This window comes from Quercus robur, chromosome 10, assembly GCF_932294415.1.
Source record: "Quercus robur chromosome 10, dhQueRobu3.1, whole genome shotgun sequence".
NCBI classification, from domain to species: domain Eukaryota; kingdom Viridiplantae; phylum Streptophyta; class Magnoliopsida; order Fagales; family Fagaceae; genus Quercus; species Quercus robur.
The window spans coordinates 33126448-33150292 of record NC_065543.1 but is presented as its reverse complement, the minus strand read 5'-3'; the positions used below and the strand labels follow the sequence as shown (position 1 = coordinate 33150292).

General features: G+C 39.8%; 1 protein-coding gene across 1 annotated transcript in view; it reads left to right on the top strand.

Annotated features, from left to right (window-relative positions):
• Positions 1 to 1041: 1041 nt before the first annotated feature.
• Positions 1042 to 23845, top strand: part of LOC126702074 (LEAF RUST 10 DISEASE-RESISTANCE LOCUS RECEPTOR-LIKE PROTEIN KINASE-like 2.4) — a 71188-nt gene continuing 48384 nt past the window's right edge. Inside the window, exon 1 of the mRNA XM_050400688.1 lies at positions 1042 to 1803. Within this exon, the coding sequence (XP_050256645.1) occupies positions 1142 to 1803 (662 nt within the window). The 5' untranslated portion in view covers positions 1042 to 1141. The remainder of the gene's footprint in view (positions 1804 to 23845) is intronic.

The following is a 23845-nucleotide window of genomic DNA, read 5'->3' as shown; positions in this document are numbered from 1 at the left end:
TGTTTTTGTTTATGTTTTTTTTTTTTTTTTTTGGATTTTATGGGAGATTTGTTTTTGTTTTATAACTTGGATATGTATGTTACTCATTATTTAGTGTTATCACTTTTCTTTAAAAAATAAAAATCGCTATAATTATAAGTTGTGGACACTGGTATTGTGGCACCATCTGTATTCTAAATTAAAAATTATGAAAAAAATTGAAGTTCCTTCTAATTTTTTATAATTTTTCAATTAAACAAGTTAAGTGTGCATATTATTATACATTTTTTGAAGGTTACTTCAAAAAAATTGAACCATTGTTATTTGTTATTCTGTTAGTACATGGAAACCGAATCAATGATTAAAGTAAACAAAATCTAAAGAAAAATGGTGATTAGCAATTAGTGACGAACATTTAGCAAAGATGAAATGACATAATAATTCTAACATAAATTTCAATGGTGGGACGGTGTTAGCTAGTGGAGGCGAGCAGCAGCCGGCAGACCTTCAAAATAGTTCGACCATGGTCAGAGCTTTGTAAGTGAAAATGCCAATAAAATGAACTTGGGCTCTTAAGGGGCTCCGATCTGTTTGAGCTGTTTTACTAAAAGTTATTGGGCTCTGACTTATATGAAGCCCAATTCGTTGGATAAACTCATAAAATGTTGGGTTCATCCTATTTTTGATGAGAAATGCTATGTCTACAACATTTCTACAACATTTTTACAACAAATCCTGAGTGGCAAGTTGTTACTGGTTGTTTTTGTTGGGGCAAAAAAGTAATCTTAGTGTTAGTTTTAAATTTGAACCAATAACAACTAACCACCCATGATTTGTTGTAAAAATGTTGTAAAAATGTTGTAGACGTAGCATCTCTCATTTTTGATAACTGGGTGAACTCCGCAACTCGGCCAGGGTTGCAACTTTCGGGGAATGAGAAAAACAGTAATTGTGTGACAAAGTCAGTGGAAAATTGTGCCTCCCATTTAAAATTCAATCTGAGGAAGACGACTTGGAATCTCTTTAGGACTTACCAGTCTTCGTTCAACGTTGTACCGCGTTATTAACTTTACATCTCATCAGAAAAAGAAAAAAAGAAAAGAAAAAAAAGACTTACATCTCATCTTGTTCTTTTCTCTGTGATCTCTCCTACACATCACACATGGAAGCCCATCATCTTCCTCTCTCTTCCCTCATTACCCTCTCCTTCTTAGCAATATTGCCACCATCTTACTGCACCGACGATGCACGCTTTGTTGAGTGCAGTCGTCCGTATGAGTGTGGAAGAATCAAAAACGTTTCTTACCCTTTCTGGGGAGGTGATCGACCTGAATATTGTGGTCGCCAAGGGTTCAAGCTCGAGTGCAACTACTATGAATACACGATTATCAAATTTGAAGAACTAGAGTTCCTTGTACTAAACATCAACGAATCTCAAAATAACATGACAATTGCAAGATGGGACCTCTGGCATGGTTTTTGCCCTCAAACCTACCTCGATACTGTTTTTAATTATAGTATCTTTGATTACGCTTCAACCGTTCAAAACATAACTTTGTTCTACCACTGCCCTCCTCAAGTCAATACACTTATATCGGTCCAAAATAGATTTACGTGCCCCTGGAAAGGTGGTAATAATAACGCTTACTTTGTAAACGAATCGTCAGCAAAGATCCAAATTCCGGGCCTTGAGCAATGCAGAGAAAAAATCCGTGTTCCAATTTTACGGAATGCTATTGATGAGTCTGCGGGTGTAATCCCGGCACTTCAGGAAGCACTGAATCGAGGATTCGATGTGGACTACAATCCCTTGCACGATACTGCCTGTAACGGGTGTGTGGGATCAGGTGGGAATTGCGGTTCTACAGAAATACACCAATTTGTCTGCTTTTGCCATGACGGGGAGCGCTCTTATAACTGCCCAGGTAACAATATGTACTCTCTTTTCTCTTCTCGCTTTCCTAGATTAGGCTGAAACCAGGGCCAGTCCAACAAAATTTGGGACCTAAGGCAAAAAATTTATATGGAACCTTTTTATATGTAAACATTAATTAAATAAAATTATATAATACTAACTAAATTAAGACTAATTTGATGTAAATAAAAAAATTGATGAATAATACTAGCTAAACTAAGTTTAATTTCATATAGAAGATTGAATATTATAGTTGAATAAAAAAGAACTTACTTTAACTTGGATATATGATTATGCATAGTTAAGTACAGTTGTAATCTAAAATTTAATTTTATATATTCTTTTTAAGAGAAATGGATAGATAGATATTATTTGGTGTGTGGCTTAGTAGGAGATTAGTCATCATTGATGATTTATCACATTTGCAGCATTTTATTTGAAACATCTTAGGGTTTCAGTTGAGTTAAATTTTTATTGGTCTCCTATTTTAAAAGCCTTGTTAGAAATGAAAAAGAAAAATACTAAAAATACTACAAAATGTTCACAATAAATGTGATTATGATTGTAATTGATGAATTTCAACAACTTAATTTATTTGTATTTGAATTAGTTTTTTATGTGATCGGTGATATGTCAGTTAAATTTATAGTAAAATTTGTGGTATCTTTAGCATCACTCTTTAAAAAAAGTACCAATTATTTAAAAAATTATTTTTATAAAATTTTGGGCCTTTTATTAAAGGAGATGGGCTTTTTTAAGTAGGAAAATTTTTTATTTGTTGTGGGGCCTTAGGCCTAGGCCTTGAGCCGGCACTGGCTGAAACATACATCTTCTCCTTCTTGGTTTGGTTTTGAATTTTGATGGTATATTATATAGTGCTTCTTCTTAGGCTAATCTTACCTATGGGCCACATAGTCGGCGTGCTTATTCATTGATTTTTTATTAGAAGACACGTAATGACATAGTTAATCGTTCTTTACTTCTTTTTTACAATTGCATACCATTGTCATTGGTGTTGGTTAGCGGTCAAAGCTTTTTCTTTTTTTATTGATTTTTTTTTTTTTTACAAGATAGAAATTCTACTCTACTTTAAGTGTACATGTATATGAAACTCTCTGCTAGATACTTGAATCTTAGTCCTCGCCTTCACACCTCACAAGCACTTGTAGAATAATCATCATGCAAAAAGTGTGCGGCAGTAGTAGGTCAAAGACTTGATCCTTCTAATAAACATATCAACCTTAAAAAAAAGGGTAAAAGTGAAATCAGAGAAACAAATTTTGATTATCACTTTTATTTGAAAAAAAAATTTAGTACCACAAATTACTACACAACTTCTTTATCACAACTATGAAGTGACCGTGTTTGAGTAATGAAGAAAAAATAGTGGTTAGATGCGTAAGTGATAGATAATCACTTAAAATTTTCCATATCAAAGTTATAGCAAAAAGTTGTGGTTGTAGAAGACTAGAACCACTCCCCTTTATTTTCACTTTTTATTTTATTTATTTATTTATTTATTAATTATGAGTGATGCAAACCGAACTTTTGCTCACTTTCTGCAATATAAGTCTTACTATTCTCCTCTTTTGTTATCCGTGATTTTAGTTATGAAATTAGAATTACATTTTCCTTTTAAAAAAAATCAACAATTCAACTAACGATGAACTTTAAAAAATATGTTAATTAGCAATTAGTGATGAAAATTAGCAATTATTGATATTGTGGGGACCAACCCAGAACAACAAGTTGGCTGGGCCTTGGGCCCGTCCAAGGACCATTTTGTCCGAGGAGACGTTGCGGCCCAGAATCCATGCTCAGGCCCACTGGGGCGAAGAAACCACGTTCGAGGAGTAATTCCTCCTCGGACATTCCAAAGTCCAGGTCAATGATGCCTCCCGGTTACTGTAGCCCTCACTCCAAACACGTAAAAAGAAAGAAGACTCAAAATATCCCAGCAAAGGCTGTCACCACCACATTAAATGCACCACAACTACTCTCATGGCCGCATTAATGGAGAGAGAACCCCTGAACAATGCTACCTTGGTCACTGCAACTCACAAAGAACTGGTAAGGGCGTCTGATGGGACAGGTGCTCAAGTGGGGGTTTGGATGATCAACAAGTGTAAGGCCCAGATGATAAAAGAGGACCTATATAATATGTAAGAGTCCCTCAACAGAGGGGAACGGAAAAAGAGAGGAGAGAGGAGAGGAGAGCAAGGATTCACTGTATGAACGCATAGTCATGAATAAAACTTCTACTTTTACATCCATTTTCTTCATTCACGTTTCTACATCCACTAAGGACATGCAACGAACCGTCTAAGCCAACTGGAACCAAGTTCTTCAGCCCATACTCTACAAGATTCATTGTGTGGGACTTTTTGGGCCAGGGCCAGATCGTCCAGGACCGGGTTAACTAAAATTGTGTCCCTACAATTGGCACCGTCTGTGGGAAGAACTAAGGTATCAGTTAGCACAACGGTCGAGCATGGCAGAACTAGGTCCACACCAGGAGAATCCTCACCAGGCTAACTTTCAACAGACACAACCCATTGAGTCCCAGCAGCAAAATAACCCTGCCAACCCAGGCGGCAGAGGGAATCGTGAGGGAAGCGTGCATACTACCCAGACGAGCCAAAGTCACACCCAGATAGGTAGTCACGTATCCCAGAGGCAAAATAGTCATCAGGCCATGCAACGAGAGATAGATGACCTGAAAAGGAAGTTACGACGTGTACAACAAAAGCGATCTCCCTCTAGCTCAGATGAGTCCTCTAATGGGGAGGATGCGAGTTATCGACGGAGGTCAAGGACCCCCCCAAGTGAAACCTTTTCTTACGAAAGGGAACCACGCCCTGTACGAAAATATGAGAGCCCATCCAGCAAGGGTTTGGGAAATGATTCTATGAATAGGGTGCTAGACCAGATTTCAAGGTCACCCTTCATGTATAGAATCGAAGGGGCTAAGTTGCCTCGACGCTTTAACCAACCAACGTTCGCCATTTATAACGGCCGAGCAGACCCGGTGGAGCACGTGAGTCAGTTTAACCAAAAAATGGCTATCTACTCACAAAATGAAGCCCTGATGTGCAAAGTCTTCCCATCCAGCTTGGGACCAATGGCGATGAGGTGGTTCAACAGCCTGAAGACAAATTCCATAGGCTCATACAAGCAGCTCACTCAGGCTTTCTGCTCCCACTTTATTACAAATACCAGAGTCCCTCGACCCCTCAGTTCACTATTGTCCTTATCCATGCACGAGGGAGAGACCCTGAAAGCATATTCGGATAGATATTGAGAGGTGTATAACGAGTTAGATGACAACCATGATGATGTTGCTATCAGCACATTCAAAAGCAGTCTCCCCACCGAGCATGGCTTAAGGAAATCTCTCACTGGTAAACTAGTTGCCAACGTTCATCAGTTGATGGATAGAATCGACAAGTACAGAAGGGTGGAAGAAGATCAGTTACAAGGAAAGGGAAAGGAGAAGATCATTCCCCCCAAAGCAAATTATTTCAGGTCGGAACGATATAACCATAACCAGCCGAGGAGAGATTTTTCGCGACAGGCTGGACAGAGTAACACGCAAACGGTGAATGCCGTGTTCAGGGAGCTAATACAACAAGTGCTGGAGAAAGTAAGGAACGAGCCCTACTTCAGATGGCCGGAGACCTTTCAAAACGTAACCAGAACCTGTACTGCCACTATCATCAGGACCATGGGCATACCACTGAGGATTGCAGGAATCTATGGAATCACCTAGATCAGTTGGTCCGAGAAGGGAAGCTACGTCATCTTTTGCACCCCTTGAGCGGCCATCCCGGTCAAGCAATGCAAGAGCCTCGAAAGGATTTGTCATTAAGACCCCCCATCGGAACGATACATGTCATCCTCGCCGCATTAGGAAGAACTGGGCCACCTCCTTCCAGGGTACTGGCTGTTGGTCGGCTCCCCTCCGAGGACAGGCAAGGGGAACCTAAAAGGTCTAAGAAGGGAAGCTCTTTGATACTAGGATTCTCGGACGAGGATAAGAGAGAAACTATCCAACCTCACGACGATGCCTTAGTGGTTACGTTAAGAATCGGAGGCTTTGATGTGAGAAGGGTGTTAGTAGACCCAGGAAGCGCAGTAGAGGTAATGTACCCTGATCTATACAAGGGGCTGAACCTGAGGCCGGAGGATTTGACGGCTTATGACTCCCCCCTTATTAGCTTCGAAGGGAAGACTGTTACGCCAAAGGGGCAGATCAGACTACCCATACAGACTGGATCAGAGGTGGTGGAGGTAAATTTTATCATGGTCGATGCTTACTCACCCTACACAGTGATAATAGCCAGGCCATGGATCCACGCCCTGGAAGCCGTATCCTCCACACTTCACCAAAAAGTAAAATACCCATCCAGAGGTCAAGTAGAAGAGATCTGTGGAGATCAGGCCATGGCCAGGCAGTGTATGGTGGCCGCCATCTTACATCGGTCCCATGCCGAGTCCTCGGCCCCTGGGAACTTATAGCAACCAGTCACCTCGGCAGGGCAAGACAATGAGCTAGCCGAGGAGATAAGGTGTGAAAGTTTAGAAAAATTCATTGTCAACAACGACCCAGAAAAATTTTTCCAAGTCGGCTCTGAGTTGCCTTCTCAAGAAAAAGAGGAACTGGTCGGATTTCTCAGAAGAAATGTCGATGTGTTTGCATGGGACACTTACGACGTTCCATGAGTTGATCCTAACCTTATTTGTCACCACCTAAACGTTAACCCATCTTCCACTCCGAAGAAGCAACCACCCCGACGCCCCTCAAAGGAACATGCTAGTGCCGTAAGAGACGAAGTGGCAAAACTGAAAAGAGCTGGGGCTATTAAAGAGGTCTTTTACCCCGAATGGTTGGCAAACACGGTGGTGGTAAGGAAGAAAACAGGGAAGTGGAGAGTCTGCGTGGACTTCACAGACCTAAATAAGGCGTGCCCGAAGGATCCATTTCCCTTACCTCGAATTGACCGATTGGTGGATGCAACCATGGGACACCCTCGAATGAGTTTCCTGGACGCCTTTCAGGGCTATCATTAGATACCCCTTGCGTTAGAAGATCAGGAGAAGACGGCTTTCATGACACCCATCGAAAACTATCACTATAAGGTGATGTCGTTCGGACTAAAGAACGCAGGGTCAACCTACCAAAGGATGATGACCAGGATGTTCGAGTCACAGCTGGGCAAAATCATTGAGATTTACATAGACGATATGGTTGTAAAAAGTAAAATAGTGTCTGAGCACGTGAAAGACCTTGAAATCATCTTTGCTATCTTAAGGGAGCACAAGTTGCGACTCAATGCTTCCAAATGTTCATTCGGGGTCGGGTCCGGGAAATTCTTTGGGTATATGGTAACCCACAGGGGAATAGAAGTAAGTCCCGATCAAATCAAAGCAATTAACAACCTACAAGCTCCTCGGAATCCAAAAGAAGTACAGAAGCTCACTGGCATGATCGCAGCATTAAACAGGTTCATATCACGATCTGCGAATCGATATCAACCTTTCTACCTCTTGATAAATAAATAGAAAGGGTTTGAATGGTCGGAGGATTGTGTCCGGGCTTTCCAGCAACTTAAGGAATACTTGTCGCGACCACCCATCATGTCTAGCCCTGAGGCAGACGAGGTACTGTTTGCGTACGTAGCCGTGGCTCCCCATGCTGTAAGCCTAGTACTGATACGGGATGATAATGGGGTGCAGCGACCGGTTTACTACGTAAGCAAATCATTACACGAGGCCGAAGTGCGATACTTACCTTTGGAAAAAGCAATTCTAGCGATAGTACACGCCACACGGAAGCTCCCTCACTATTTTCAAGCGTATACGGTCATCGTTCTAACCCAGCTTCCCCTTCGAGCGGTGCTTCGAAGTGCCGACTACACAGGAAGGATCGCCATGTGGAGTGCGCTTTTAGGGGCCTTTGATATTAAGTATATGCCTAGATCCTCCATTAAAGGTCAAGTCCTCACAGACTTAGTTGCGGAATTTGCTGAACTCACTGTAGAAACAATAACCAAGAAGAAAGATATGGATGGAAAATCGGTTGGTACAATTTCAGCAGGGGGGACCTTGCATTGGAAGGTCTACATGGATGGCGCGGCCAACCAGAGAGGATCTAGAGTTGGGATAGTTTTAATATCGCCGGACGGTGCTGCCATTGAGAAATCATTGAAACTCGGGTTCTTGGCTACGAACAACGAGGCCGAGTACGAAGCATTACTTCAAGGGATGACGATGGTTCGAAGATTGGGCGGAAGAGTAATAGAAGCGTTCTCGGACTCTAAATTGGTCGTTGGCCAAGTGATGGGTGAGTTGGAAGCTAGAGATGCTAGAATGCAAGAGTATCTCGTACGAGTCAAACGCCTACAGTCGAGTTTTGAATCCTTCAATCTGACGCACGTTGCCAGGAGTGCGAACACACATGCAGACTCGCTGGCCACTCTCGCCACATCCTCGGCGCATGATCTGCCGCGAATGATCCTTGTCGAAGATCTAGTCCAAGCAAGTCCCATTAGAAAAGACCCGGCTCAGGTCCATCAGATTAGAAAGAATCCCAGCTGGATGGATCCTATAAAGAACTTCCTCCAAAACGACACCCTACCTGAGGGAAAGTTGGAGGCCAAGAAGATACGGAGGAATGCTCCTCAGTTCTGGTTATCGGAGGACCACAAGCTATATCGGCACTCCTACTCGGGGCCGTACCTACTCTGCATAAATCCAGAAGAATCCAAGTCCTTGCTTGAAGAGTTACACGAGGGGATTTGTGGAAGTCACACCGGGGGGAGATCGCTAGCACACAGGGCGCTCACCCAAGGATATTGGTGGCCGAACATGCAAAGAGAGGCCTAGGAATACGCCAAGAAGTGTGATCAGTGTCAGAGATTCGCCCCAAATATCCACCAACCCGGAGGGGTCCTCTACCCCCTCTCCAGTCCCTGGCCGTTCGCACAGTGAGGTCTTGATATTGTTGGTCTTTTCCCCAAAGCTACAGGGAACAAGCGATACATAATAGTTGGAACCGATTATTGCACCAAATGGGTGGAGGCTGAACCTTTGGCCAACATTAGGGACGTGGATGCCCAAAAATTCATCTGGAAGAACATTATTACCCACTTCGGAACTCCACACACACTCATTTCGGACAACGGTCTCCAGTTTGATAGCAAGAACTTTAGGGAGTATTGCCGCGAGTTTGGGATCATTAACCGATACTCCACTCCCGCCTACATCCAAGGAAATGGACAAGTCGAGGCCGTGAACAAGGTCATAGTGAATGGACTGAAGAAGAGGTTGGATGAGGCAAAGGGGAGATGGGTGGAAGAGCTCCCACACGTCTTATGGACCTATTGGACAACGCCGCGACGGTCAACCGGTGAAACCCCCTTTTCAATGACCTATGGGATTGAGGCCGTGCTCCCCATCGAGAACAACTTTCCCACGCTCAGGTCTAATTCCTTTACCCCAAACAGTAACGACGAGTTATTGGGAAGAAGTCTAGACCTAGCCGAGGAAAGAAGGGAAAAAGCAACGATCCATATGGCCTATTATCATCAGAAGCTGATGCAAGGATATGATGCTAATGTTAAACTGCGACCTTTAGGTCCGAGTGATCTCGTGATGAGAAAGATTCTTGACAGCGCAAAAAACCCCTCTTGGGGCAAGCTGGGGCCCAATTGGGAAGGACCATATCGCCTCACATCTGTGGCCGGGATAGGTGCTTATTATCTAGAAGATTTGGATGAAAAAACTGTACCTCGACTGTGGAATGTAAATAACCTAAGAAGATACTATTATTAATGAAAACGACTTTGCCCAATGTTTTGTTCTGTGATCATCCTGTACCTACCGGTCTATTTCCATCTAATCAAAGTTTTAAACAGAACCTAAGTCCTGCATGGCTCCTCGGACCATAGACTTAGGGGAAATTATTACTTATGCAATTTATCCAAGTTTTAAACAGAATCTAAGTCCTGCATGGCTCCTCGGACCACAGATTTAGGGGAAATTATCACTTACGGCAACTATTCAAAGTTCTAAACAGAACCTAAGTCCTGCATGGCTCGTCGGACCACAGACTTAGGGGGAATTATTACTTATGCAATTTATCCAAGTTTTAAACAGAACCTAAGTCCTGCCATGGCTCCTCGGACCATAGACTTAGGGGAAATTATCACTTACGGCAACTATTCAAAGTTCTAAATAGAACCTAAGTCTTGCATGGCTCCTCGGACCACAGACTTAGGGGAAATTATTACTTATGCAATTTATCCAAGTTCTAAACAGAACCTAAGTCCTGCATGGCTCCTCGGACCACAGACTTAGGGGAAATTATTACTTATGCAATTTATTCAAGTTTTAAACAGAACCTAAGTCCTGCATGGCTCCTCGGACCACAGACTTAGGGGAAATCATTACTTATGCAATTTATCCAAGTTTTAAACAGAACCTAAGTCCTACATGACTCCTCTAACCACAGACTTAGGGGAAATTATCACTTACGACAACTATCCAAGTTCTAAACAGAACCTAAGTCCTGCATGGCTCTTCGGACCACAGACTTAGGGGAAATTATTATTTATGCAATTTATCCAAGTTTCAAACAGAACCTAAGTCCTGCATGGCTCCTCAGACCACAGACTTAGGGGAAATTATTACTTATGCAATTTATCCAAGTTTTAAACAGAACCTAAGTCTTGCATGGCTCCTCGGATCATAGACTTAGGGGAAATTATCACTTACGGCAATTATCTAAGTTCTAAACAGAACCTAAGTCCTGCATGGCTCCTCGGACCACAGACTTAGGGGAAATTATTACTTATGCAATTTATCCAAGTTTTAAACAGAACCTAAGTCCTGCATGGCTCCTTGGACCACAGACTTAGGGGAAATTATCACTTACGGCAACTATTCAAAGTTTTAAACAGAACCTAAGTCCTACATGGCTCCTCGGACCACAGACTTAGGGGAAATTGTTACTTAAGGGAAATTATTTCAAGGTGCGTGCGTAATCCAGAGTCATTGCAACCCTTATTCAAATTCGCTACGCGGCTTCCTTTCTTTCTTGTCCGTTTATATTTATTTATGTCATGACAAACGTTAAATAAAGGGATAGTATCAGTAAACATCCATAGAAAACAAAGAGAACATTCTATATTAATATTCCAAAGTCAATACAAAGAGAGGTCCTTACAAAAGAACAAAAACAAGACGACTCTCATTCAAAAAAAAAAAAAAAGGAGTACAAAAATTAAAAACCTAAAAGCTAAGCCTTAGCAGGAGGATTCTTTTTCTGCTCTGGCTGAGGAGGAGGAGCCTCGGAGATAGAGTCCATGGCAGGATCTTTGCCTTTATCAAGCAGAGGGATGGCATCAGGCACCGCCAAGCCCTGCTCAGAAGCTGCTTGGGTGCCATCAGGATTCTCTCGGATCTCTTGAGGATAGAAGACATTCTCAGGCAATCTCAGCGCCGAATCTGCAGGAATTCCTGCAGCATCAAGGGTGTGAGCCCATGAGATGCTGCAGTAGTCCCTACACACCTCGGGAATTTCCTCGGATAGCCTGGCCTCCGTTTCTTGAATCCCGAGCTGATGAGAAGCTTTCTTTTCAGCCTCTGCAGCTTCCCGGATCAGCTGAGCCTCTTCTTTAACCCGCTGTATCTCGTCCTCAGCTTTCTGTAGAGCGGCCTTAAGTTCCAGTACATTCTGCTTCTCAATAGCCAGACTGGTTTCGGTTACGAATAATTTCTGGCGCTGATCCTCCGCTTGGGTTTCAGCACTCTTCAGGCTAGCCTCCGCGCTCTTGTGCTGTTTCTCCGACTCTTTGAACTTTTCTGTAAGTTCAAAGTTCTCTTGCTTGAGGGACCCCACGGTCTTCTCCACCTCAGTCCAAGACTGGACCTCAGCTTCAGCCAAGCTGCGGTTGCTGCGACAGAACTCCTCAACCACAAACACCTGCTGGGTGATCTGCCAACAAAACAAAACCAAAATTAGGATAGAATGCAACAACGTTGATGGCTTAATAAAAGGGTGCAAGAATAATTTACCATCGCAAGGTCCCTTTTAAGGGACAAAAAAGCTCGGGCTGGGAGAATCGCCTGTAGGCCTCCATATCCCGAGGAAGGAGCACTGGGTGCTCCAGGGCCTCAGCTATGTAACCTACTCTGCCCCTGTTGTACTCTCGAACCGAGACAGTGTAGGGGATAGCGAACCCGTCTAGCTCCATCTTCGGACTCCATACGTGTGGATTAACGCGCACTTCAGCCCGATTCTCCTCATCCTAGCTCTCTACGGAGTTAGCCCTTTTACTCCTCTGTCCCCGAGTGGCTTTCTGCTGCTTGGCCGGGCGGGGGGCCACTTCACCTTCCTCAGGAACGTCAACCGGCCTTTTCTTTTTTAGGTCCGGGTTAACCTTGAGGCCAGGGTCGGAAGGAACCTGAGGGGCGGTTGGGGGAGGGTCCTGGGCTTGTGACTTAGCGGGCGCCTTCGAAGACTGACCTTTTCCTCGGCTGGACATCAGTTCTCGTAAAGATTTTCCCTTGCCAGCCATGTTGCCTACTTCCTCGTCTAAAGAGTCGTCCGAGCAGGCTATAATGATTGGAGCGCCAGCCACGGAGTTTCGATCCTGCTCTCCTTCAGGGTCCGAGAGCTCAACTACGGGGGCTTTGTCAACCTCCTCTTCAAAATAAAACTCGTCTATTTCCTCCTCAAGGGAAAGACAAGATGATTTGGCCTCTCCTTCAGCTAGCGCGACGGCTTCGAGGTCGTCTGGAGGCAGTTGCACGGCCGGTGGAGGATCCCGAACACCAGGTAGCACGACTGGCTTAAGATCTTCTCGGGCTAGAAACTTAGGTTTGGACACGTCAATCCTAGCCAACCGGGGACTACCAGCTCTGATGGCGTGGCCAATGGCTTGGAAAGCACGGGTTAGTGGTCGATAGCCCAAAACCAAATGACACGTGCGTAACTGCCCGTCCTTGGTGACGTAGATTTCTGACCTTAGAAGATAATTTAGGGTTGGAACGTTCACGTGGCTCAGCCTGGGAGCAACCAAAGCTCTATCTGCAATACAGCCGAGAAGGAAATTAGAATTAAACTACAAAATTTATGACAAGCAAAAAAGAGAGTAAATCCGAGGAGCTAAGCCCCTTCCCTAAAGGATTAGGCCTAAAGGCGCCGCACCTGGAATTCCTGCCCAAGTTGGACAATGAAAACCATCGCTCCATTCTCCTGAGGCAATGAGGAAGTCATCTTTCATAGTCTTATTGGATATGGGGAGACAGAAGATTAGCCTAACCACCTCGGATCGAGATTTAAGGTAATACCCTCCCTTCTCGACGTAGTGGCACTCGTACATGTGTACCACATCATGCCAGGTTAGACCCAGACCCATTCGCTCGTTCAAGACATCTATGCAGCCTAATACCCTGAACATGTTTGGAGCACACTGATGTGGTGTCAACCTATGGTGGAACAAGTAGTCCCAGGTAATCCTACGCATGGGAAGTGTCATTCCCCCTTGTATAAAGGCAATTATAGGAATGACCACTTCACCCACGTCTCTATCTAACAGTACTCCTTCTGGGGGACAGTGCCGCAGAACTACCCCCTGCGGGATATGGTATTTTGCCCTAAAGGCCTCCATGGCAGCCGGAGTGTCTACTAGGTCTTTGAATCTACCCATCTAAGCTGAATTGGAGGAATGGAAATAAAGACCGAGGAGAAAAGTAAAATCCGAGGAGAAATTCGAAGCGACGAAACGAACGGAACTTACGGATATCTTCACAAATGACCGGTGAGGTGATCGAGAATCTCTTCTAGGAAGGACGCTTCGTAGAAACGATTATGGAGATTTGAAGAACGGAGGTGCTCGTGGACTTCTGGGCACTGGAGTTCTCTGGAGTTCTCTGAACTTCTGATGTGCGGATAAAAAAGAAAGAATGCGCCTCTCTGGCACTTTATATAGCAGGAGGGAGGGAGAAAAAACCCCTCCCGCTCAAAAATTCAAGGAACAATGCTGGCCGTCGGATCTGGATCTCGCCGTTGGATGAAGGAGACATAAAGCTGTCTGGAGTAAATGGCCGCGCCTCGTAAATTGTGGCGCGTCAGAAGTAACCGCCCACACGCGCGGACCAAGATTTCATTAGTTCCCTCCTTTATAAATGTCAAAACCCCACTTTTCTCTTCGGAAGGAGATCAAAACCGGAGTTTTGAGGGGCTATTGTGGGGACCGACCCAGAACAACAAGTTGGCTGGACCTTAGGCCCGTCCGAGGGCCATTCTATCCGAGGAGACGTCGCGGCCCAGAATCCATGCTCAGGCCCACTGGGGCGAAGAAACCACGTCCGAGGAGTAATTCCTCCTCGGACATTCCAAAGTCCAGGTCAATGATGCCTCCCGGTTACTGTAGCCCTCACTCCAAACACGTAAAAAGAAAGAAGACTCAAAATATCCCAGCAAAGGCTGTCACCACCACATTAAATGCACCACAATTACTCTCCTGGCCGCATTAATGGAGAGAAGACCCCTGAACAATGCTACCTTGGTCACTGCAACTCACAAAGAACTGATAAGGGTGTCTGATGAGACAGGTGCTCAAGTAGGGGTTTGGATGATCAATAAGTGTAAGGCCTAGATGATAAAAGAGGGTCTATATAATATGTAAGAGTCCCTCAACAGAGGGGAGCGGAAAAAGAGAGGAGAGAGGAGAGGAGAGCAAGGATTCACTGTATGAATGCATAGTTATGAATAAAACTTCCACTTTTACATCCATTTTCTTCATTCACGTTTCTACATCCACTAAGGACATGCAACAAACTGTCTAAGTCAACTGGAACCAAGCTCTTCAGCCCATATTTTACAAGATTCATTGTGTGGGACTTTTTGGGCCAGGGCCAGACCGTCCAGGACCGGGTTAACTAAAATCGTGTCCCTACAGATATAATTTGTAATGAGATTTTTTTTGTCTGTTATTCATTGGTTTTGTTGAATTTGATTTTGTATTGCTCTGTTAATGGTCTTAAACTAATCCTAATTAATATTATTTAATATAAAGAGTCAATTTTGACTAAAATACTCCTAAATAAGTTACTTTAATAAGAACATAAAACTCACATTTAAAATTTTCCAAAACCGAAAAAGAAATATAAAAAATTAAGAATAAAATTTAAACTGTATAAGCTGCTCTTCAATTAAAGGTCGAGAAGGTCCATTTCAGTTCTCCGAAACTTTTCTGCAACGTGTTGGATAGTATTTGTTAAACTTGCCTGGAAGGAGTCGGCAGGACCACAATCCCGTGCATTGTCAATTGTCATGTCAATATACACGCAAGTCTATGGATGAGTGGAAATTTTTTCTAGTGATAGATCCAAATAAGATTAGTAATAAATGTGAAAGAGAGCGCGTGAATTTTTGGAGGAAATTTTCTTTATTCGTAACGTAATTAATTCCAAGGAACAAGTCTAAAGGTAAAGGCAGAATGGTGGACCCAATGTAAAGTGAGAAATTAATTGTGCTAGTAGCATGGTACCAAAATATGTTTGGCTTATATAAAGTAGTATTTTACCCGGTCATGGAAACAACGGTTCGCGTGCTATTGTTTCAGACGCTTCACCATGTCACAATTCCTTAGCTACCTCCTCATCCTCTCCTTCTTCTTCTTCTTCGTCAACTCCTTAGGCACCAATTCTACTCCTTTATGCCTACCACACTACTGCGGTGAGGATATCATCAGGTACCCTTTTTGGGTTCGTAGTGAAAGCTCCTCTGATCAGCAATATTGTGGCTACCCGGGGTTTGGCGTTAGGTGCGAGAACGACAAGGCCGTACTTGGCTTACCCGGTGACCAGAACTACTCCGTGAAAGATATAAATTATACCGGCCATACCCTAACCCTTGTGGACATTGATGTCACCACCAACCAAACGTGCCCAAGACCACGTCAAAACTTTTCTCTAGAGACGCTACCTTTGAAATATTCTTCAATGGATTTGAATCTCAGTTTTTACTTTAATTGCATTTCCTACCCTCCAACTGTGCCTTTCATCCCGTGCTTGAGTATTAGTGGCAACCGGTCTTTTGTTTTTGTGGAGAATCATGAGACGGAGGGCTTTGATTGGTCAAAGAATTGCGAGGAGAAAGTGGTGGTGACAGTGAGACATATCCAGACTGAGATTAATATTGTTGATTTGATTGATCGGTTTGGTGTGGCTATGAATGATGGCTTTGTGCTTGATTGGGGAAGTGTTAAGGATTGTGTTACTTGTGAGAACTCAGAAGGGTTTTGTGGATACGACGCTACGGCCGAGGAGTACTTGTGCTTTTGCGACGATGGAAGCACACACAGTAACAGCTGCAAAGGTATGCTCTTTAATTCTCATGGGGACAGAAATGCATGGTTCCGGTTCCACATGATAAATTCTGTTCACTGCTTTTAGTTTAGATTTATTTTGTATTGTATTACGGTTTGTAAGTCTCCTTTTCATCATTTGATTGTTGATGGGAATAATTGCGGTATGCACATGGGCAAAAGGAAAAGTGGAGGAAGAGGCCATACTAATGCCTAATGGAGACCGATACTAATATTAGTCAATAGTAGTTACTCGTATTTTTGACCAAGAGTGGGTCAAGGGTTCATACTGATGGAGACCGAGATTAATACTACTCAATACTCGATAGTGGTTATTTTTTACCAAGGGTGGGTCCGACTGGTTATTTTATATAGATTAAAAAATAAATTGAAAAGAATTCGATTAAGAGTTTCATACAGAATCAGTTTTAACTTTTAATTAGCTCAATTAGGAAAATTATTTATCATTAAATAAGATCTAGATTTAGGTTCAATTTTTACTTACATAAAAAATGAATTGATGTTTTAGTTTAATGTTGTAGATTATTCTTTTCATATAATTTCTAGCTCTTTTGTGTTTCCTCTCTTTTTTCTATTATATTTAAACCATTTATGTGTCTAAAATAAATAAATCAATCAACAAACTATTTGGTTTCTAAAATTTTTATTTAAGAGAGATGTGGGAATTGATAGACAAGTCAAAGAATGACAAAAATGAATGGACCCAGATATATTGGTGTATAACAAAAATTATGTCAATTAGGGATATATGTACAAGTAATATTACTTCAAGGAAAAAGTTTATTTCTAAATTGGTTTGAGTGGTATTTTAAAAAGATAATTGAAAACAATGGTCTTAAAGTAACACTCTTAATTAAAAGTCCCTGTTGCAACAAAAATTAACTTGAAAAACCAATAATGATTTATTATCACTATTTTTTTTTTGTTGCAATAAATCTTTTTTTTTAGTAATTATTCTATTCCTATTGGTTATTTATTTATTTTTGTAATTGTTCTTTTCACATTTGTTAATGTACTCTCTATTAATATAACATCCATAGTTTCAGGCATAATGTCTACATTTAAAATATGAAATAGTTTATGTGAATAGATGATGCACAATAATAAGGAATAATGCTCTCATTTTTGTGGATAAACACAATAAATAACCTAACTCTAAAATTAATTTCATAATAATTCTAAAATTAATTTCATTATTACCTTAATGTTAACGGGAAAATGTATACCATGTTATAGATATGTATCTTCTCATTCATAGCAAGTGGATCTCACTCATTAGTGGGACCCACTTGCTGTGACCGAGAAGATATATATACTGGAATCAGGGTATATTCTTCCGTGTTAGTGGAGGCAAGCAGACCATTGAAGTAGTTCGACTAAAGTCATAGCTTGGTAGGCGAAAATGCCCTAAAAAAATGAACTTGCCTAGAAAGACAGTCCTGTCTATTCTACGAAAAGTCATTGGGGTCTACTTTTTTACCACAAAACTTAAAGGGAAGTCTTTTAATTTCATTTAAGTGTTAAATGTTAGCAATGCTATGTGTTATATCATGTTGTATATGTTAGAGTGGATGCGGAAGGAGAAACATAGAATAGGAACATCGAGAACACGAGGGTTACGTGGTTCAATCTTGTCAGTCTACATCCACGGAGGAATCCCTTAAGAGTTACATCTTTATTGTATAAAAGTGTAGTACAAAACATGTGTTACAATGAACCTTAACATGAATATATATAGACAATTAAATCCTAGACTACTAATACAACAGGAGTGGACTTGAGCCTATTATATTGGACTAATATGTCTAATATATATCTCTAACATTAAGGATGGGCGTAAATAGCTTATTATTATTTATTTTAAAGATGGTTGAAACCGAATCCAATTTGCCAGCCCAATTAATTGGTTAAATTAAATTATTCCTATTTTTGATAGCCGGGTGAACTCAGCAACTGGGCCATGAGTGCAACTTTCTGGGATTGAGGAAAATCAATTTCTTCAGGACTTGTGAACCATAAAACGGCACAGTCTCAGACATAAAAAAATGGTGTGGAAAAGTCAGTGGGAAAATTTGCCTCCAGAGTCCAGAAAAATGCCGTCTAAAAACCAATCTGTGGAGTGGGCTTTTTAATCTCTTTCGGACTTACCAGTCTTCGTTCAGCGCTTCTCAAAAAGAAGTCTTCGTTCAACGTTAGGCTGCGTCATAAACATTACTTCTCTCCCACTTCTTTTTTTCATTATCTTCTAATCATCCCATAATCTAGCTCTCTCTTCCCTCATTACCCCATTCTTCTTCTCAACAATATTACCACCATCTTACTGCACCGCCGTTGAACGCTTTGTTGAGTGCAGTATTCCCTTTGATTGTGGAAGGATCAAAATCATTTCGTACCCTTTCTTGGGAGGTGATCGACCTGATTATTGTGGTTTTCCAGAGTTCAAGCTTACGTGCCACGACAATGAATACCCTATTATTAGTTTTGAAGAACTAGATTTCCGCGTACTAAACATCAACCAATCTCATTATATCATGACCATTACAAGATTGGACCTCTCGAATGGACCATGTCTTTCAACTCCAAAGTTCGTCAATACCACTCTGGATTTTAATAACTTCGACTATTACACACCAACCGATCAAAACCTAACTTTGTTCTATGACTGCCCTTCTGAAGTTAGCGGATTGGATGGCGCGAAGAACTTTTCCTGCGGCTTAGATAATACCGCTAATTACTTTGTAAACGAATCCTTCACGGGGATCGACGAGCTGTTTTGAGAAATGCCATAGACATGTTAGAGTTCCAGTTTTAGGGAGTACTGCTCTTATTAACGAGTCTTTGGGACTTCAGAAGGTATTGAATCAAGGTTTTGATGTGGACTACCATAATTCCTGGGCGATTACCTGTTTGGGGTGTGAGGCTTCAGGTGGGACATGCGGTTTTAACTCTTCCTCACATCCATTTGTCTGCTTTTGCCGTGATGGAGATCAGCAACCTTTGATCTGTTCAAGTATGTATGCATGCTTGTTTCTCTTCTCACTTTTGGATTAGGCTGAAACACATATTTCTTGTCCTTTGCTTAGAATATAGTTCCTATTCTTAGCTAAAGTTCACATAATGTCATAGTTTAACACTTCTCTTTGTCTTTGGGCAGTAGGCATAGTTAACAATTGCATATCATTCCCATGGTTTGTTTGCTTTAGGTAAATGTGGGTCCATTTAGTAGGCAAAAGACTTGATCCTCATTTTGGTCTAAGACATGCTTTAATAAGCTGGGGGAAATTATATTTTTCTACCCTAACTTATTGCTCATTTTATACTCTACCCTTTGAAATATCAAAACACATGATATAAACCCCTCAAATCCAAAACATTATAACACTTAACCTCTTATTGCCCGTTGGTATTAAATCCAACGGAATTTAGAATTAAAATACCAATATAACTGTTTGCTAACTGTTTTGGAGAGGGGTGAATTGATTTTTCAATATTTAATTCTATCATATTTAACACCAAAATAGACCGCAAAGGGATATCAAACAGAGTTATAACTTTGAAGACTTATAATTGTGCATTTCGATAGTTCATGAGGGCAAAGTGTAAAATAAGATAGAATTTAGAGTGAAAAATTGTAATTTTCTCTTTAAGTTGTCATAATCTATTAGACCGGTGGAATTATCTTTCTTTTGAGCAATTTCATTCTTAATGCCCCTTATATATATGGAAATAAAAAAAAAAAAAAAATTTAATTGTGCCCTTTGACTTTAAGCAAGAATGAAGATAGTGAGTCACCAAATTTATAACATTAATTTTTCCCTGGAGTTTCCAATATATTTACGAGCAACTTCCAAGTTTTTGGTAGAAAGATATCATGTTATCATCACCCATCAGACAGTAGACATCCCAATTCAAAACCCAAAGTTAGTACTTTCGGTTTCTAGTATTCTCCTTCTTTAAGTGAGTTATTATGACATTTACCTAAAACAAAAATAACTGCCATAAAGAATTACAAATAAATAAATAAAAAGTCAAATTAGTTCATATGATATTGTCTTTGATTGAATAGTGAAAACAGTTTTTTTTTTTTTTTTTTTTTTTTTTTTTTTTAAATTTTAAAATTGATAGTTATAATAGATGGAAGATTTAAATTCTAAATATTTTGTTGAAAATATAGTAAAATATCAATTAAGTTATAAGACTATCATCAAATATTTCCATGATATTTCCACAAATAGATCGACAAAGTCATGTATTCTCAAATATTTTATCATTATTATTATTATTATTATTATTATTATTATTATTTCCCAAGTAGGGCATAATGTCAAAAATTTGAATAGCATATTAGGTCATTCCTAATATTTTATGAGAAATGTTAGTGAATGTCCTCAGAACATTTATTAGTGAACCATTTTAGAAAAGTTTATATGGGAAAAAGAAAAAGAAATTAAGGTTATAGTTGGTAACATTTTTTTTTTCTATTTTCAAAAATTTGTTCTTGGGAATATAAAGAAAAAAAAAACAATTTTCTTCTATTTTTAAAATCAGAAACATGTTTGGTTAGTTGAAATTAAAAAATAGTTTTTTGAAAAAAAAATACCAAAATATGTTGTTACTAGAATTTGAGCTCTAATGCTAATTTATTAAATGAAATAGATTCATTAAATCAAATGCGTGTTTTCATTAATTTTGAAAATTAAAAAACTGAAAATAACATTTTGTATGTTTTTAGTTTCCTTCACAAATTGAGTTTTGAGAACAGTTTTTGTTTTCTATCCATTTTAGGTTACCAAATAAGTTTTTTAGTTTAAAAAATAATAAAAATTGTTTTTGGAAACAAAAAATAAGGAAAAAAAAATAGTTACCAAAACCTTAATGTTTTGACGGTTTTTTTAATTTTCCATAAAAGTGGTATAAAAATATTTTAAAAAATAGTTTATTAACAATTACCCTAATAACACGCATTCACATCATCCATATTTTATTTGAAATTTGTCTTTTACCGTGGATGCTAAGTAGAACTGCCACAAAAATTTTCCCCATTTACTACTGGGTTATACATGTTGACTGGTCAAGATCATTCAATCTTGTTGACTTTTTTTGCTCTAATGGCCCTTCTCTTCCTCTGCTCCTTACTTCCACTCAAATGGACCTCCAAAACTGCTCCATGTCCCTAAAACCTTCCCTTAAATGCATTTTTTTTTCATCATCTTCCACTTCTTAGTCAGCTACATTCTATCCCTTGACCCAAAATTTCAGGCCTGTGTCCCTCATATAGTCATACTTGTGGAGATGGCCCAAATGTAAGTTACCCCTTCTGGATACCTCAAGAACAAGAACCTCTCTGTGGCAATCCCTACTTTACATTCATCTGCAAAGACAAAAACCCAGTTCTAACAATTGCCAATGAGGATTATATCATTTAGGACATCTATGGGGATTCTAGCCTTTTACCACTATTTTAAAAAATATTTGACAATATATCCCTGTTTTGAAATTATATAGGTTCATGCTCCTGTTTTGAAACTCGATTGGTTTAAAATCGAGTTATGCCCGATCAAACTTTAAAAAAAAAAATTTGCATGGAACTCGAGTTCTATTTAAATTGAGTAAAACTTAAAGAAACAAAAAATTGCATGAAAACGCCGCTATAGGACTTTAAAACGCCACTATAAGGCTCCCTAAACCTGATATAGGACTTTAAAATTCCATGCAATTATTTTTTATTTTTTATATTTTTAAGTTTGATTGCACTATACTCGATTTTTTACCAATCGAGTTTTTTGTGAAACTCGATTTTATTAAAATCGAGTTTTGAAACAGGAACACGAACCTATATAGTTTCAAAATAGGGACATATTACCAAATATTTTAAAAAATATGGGTAAAAGGCTATAATCCCTGGACATCTATCACTCAAACCAGTCATTTCTTGTGGCCAATGCTGCGGTCTAGAGGACGCATGCCCTGCTCCTCTGCGTAATGTTAGCCTTGATCAAACTCCATTTAACTTTAGTTTGTATCATCAGATTGATTTCTCCATCTTCTGCAACTGCACTTCAATGCCTTATTACCCTAAATATGGATTAGACTGTGCTAGCAACAGTACCCATCATTATTTTGCCGTTTTCCATAACGAAGCATTGGTGCTTCATAACTTTTCGTTGGAGTCGTGCTGGTCTATGGTTGATGTGCCTGTGGATGTGCGTATATTGGAGTCAACTTGACAAGCTTGTTGCTAATGAATTATACTGAAGTTTTGAAGATGGGGTTCTCTTTGAATTGGAATGCACATGATTGTAGCAGTTGTAAGAGAAGTAGCGGACAATGTGGATTCCAGAATAATTAGTTTGTTTTTGCCATGACCAAGCTCATCTAAAAACCTGCGATGATGGTACTTCTTAAGGAAATTTCCTTATAATCACTGATTATTTTCTTAAAATTTTTCTTATGTTTCATCTAGACAGATCATAGGCAAACCATAGTACTGTGAGCACAATTTCTTTATTGTTTTTTTTTTTTTTTAATTTTTTGTTAATTTTTTTTAATATCAATATTAGGAGTTTCTAATCACGCTAGCATACAGTGTTAGAGATCATGAAGATTTCAATTTCAATTTGAACTCCAGCTCATATTATTTTGGGCACCTTGTAGGTTTGAATGAATCAGGCACGATGAATGATTTCTTGGATTTTTCTTCAGGAGTAGAAAATGACAATCTGAGTTTTCTAATGACTAATTGGTTTAGTTTTACTTTTACCTTTTATTTTACTTAGTAAGTTCCTTTGATCTTCTAGAAGTTCGTTAGTTTTCAGTCTCATCTAAATTCTGCCAAATCAATGAATGCCAATTAAGTCACTTCAATGAATCACTTCTTTTTAACTCCACAACCAAACAGGAATCACTTCTTTTTCTTTGTAGACCTGTTTCTGTGGAGGGTTGGGATGAGCTTAACCAAGTTCAAATCCAACCAATTTGCTAACAAAATTATGTCCGTCATACTTTTTCATATCACCACATTTTTTAAGCTCAACACCAATTCATCTACCAAATCTCTCTCCACACTTTATCTGAAAGCAAAATAATTAAACTTAAAATAAAATTTTAAAAATTACTTATGCCATATTTTCTGATGGCACTAAATCCCCAACGCCTCCATCTCTCCACTATTAGTTTTTCTTACAATCTCTTCATTTTTTTTTTTTTTTTTTTTTTTTTTTAAGTTTCTGACTCATAGTTTTTGTTATAAACTCAAATTTTAAATAATTAGAAGATTAGAGAAAGTGAGTTGAATTCTACATAATTTTGTAAAACGTAATTAAGTCAGTAAGGCGATATACAACTTTTCCAATATTGCTATAGTTTTAACACTTTATTTTCTCAATTTATTTTGAATACCCAAATTATATGTGAACTTAGATTAATCTATTATATTGATTGTCTTCTTCTTCTTATTATTATTAAATTGAACTCTCTTTAATGATTATATTGTAGTGTAGTTGCACGATTTTCCTGGTCCAAACCCTGTTGATCAGGCCCTGGTCCAAGGCGC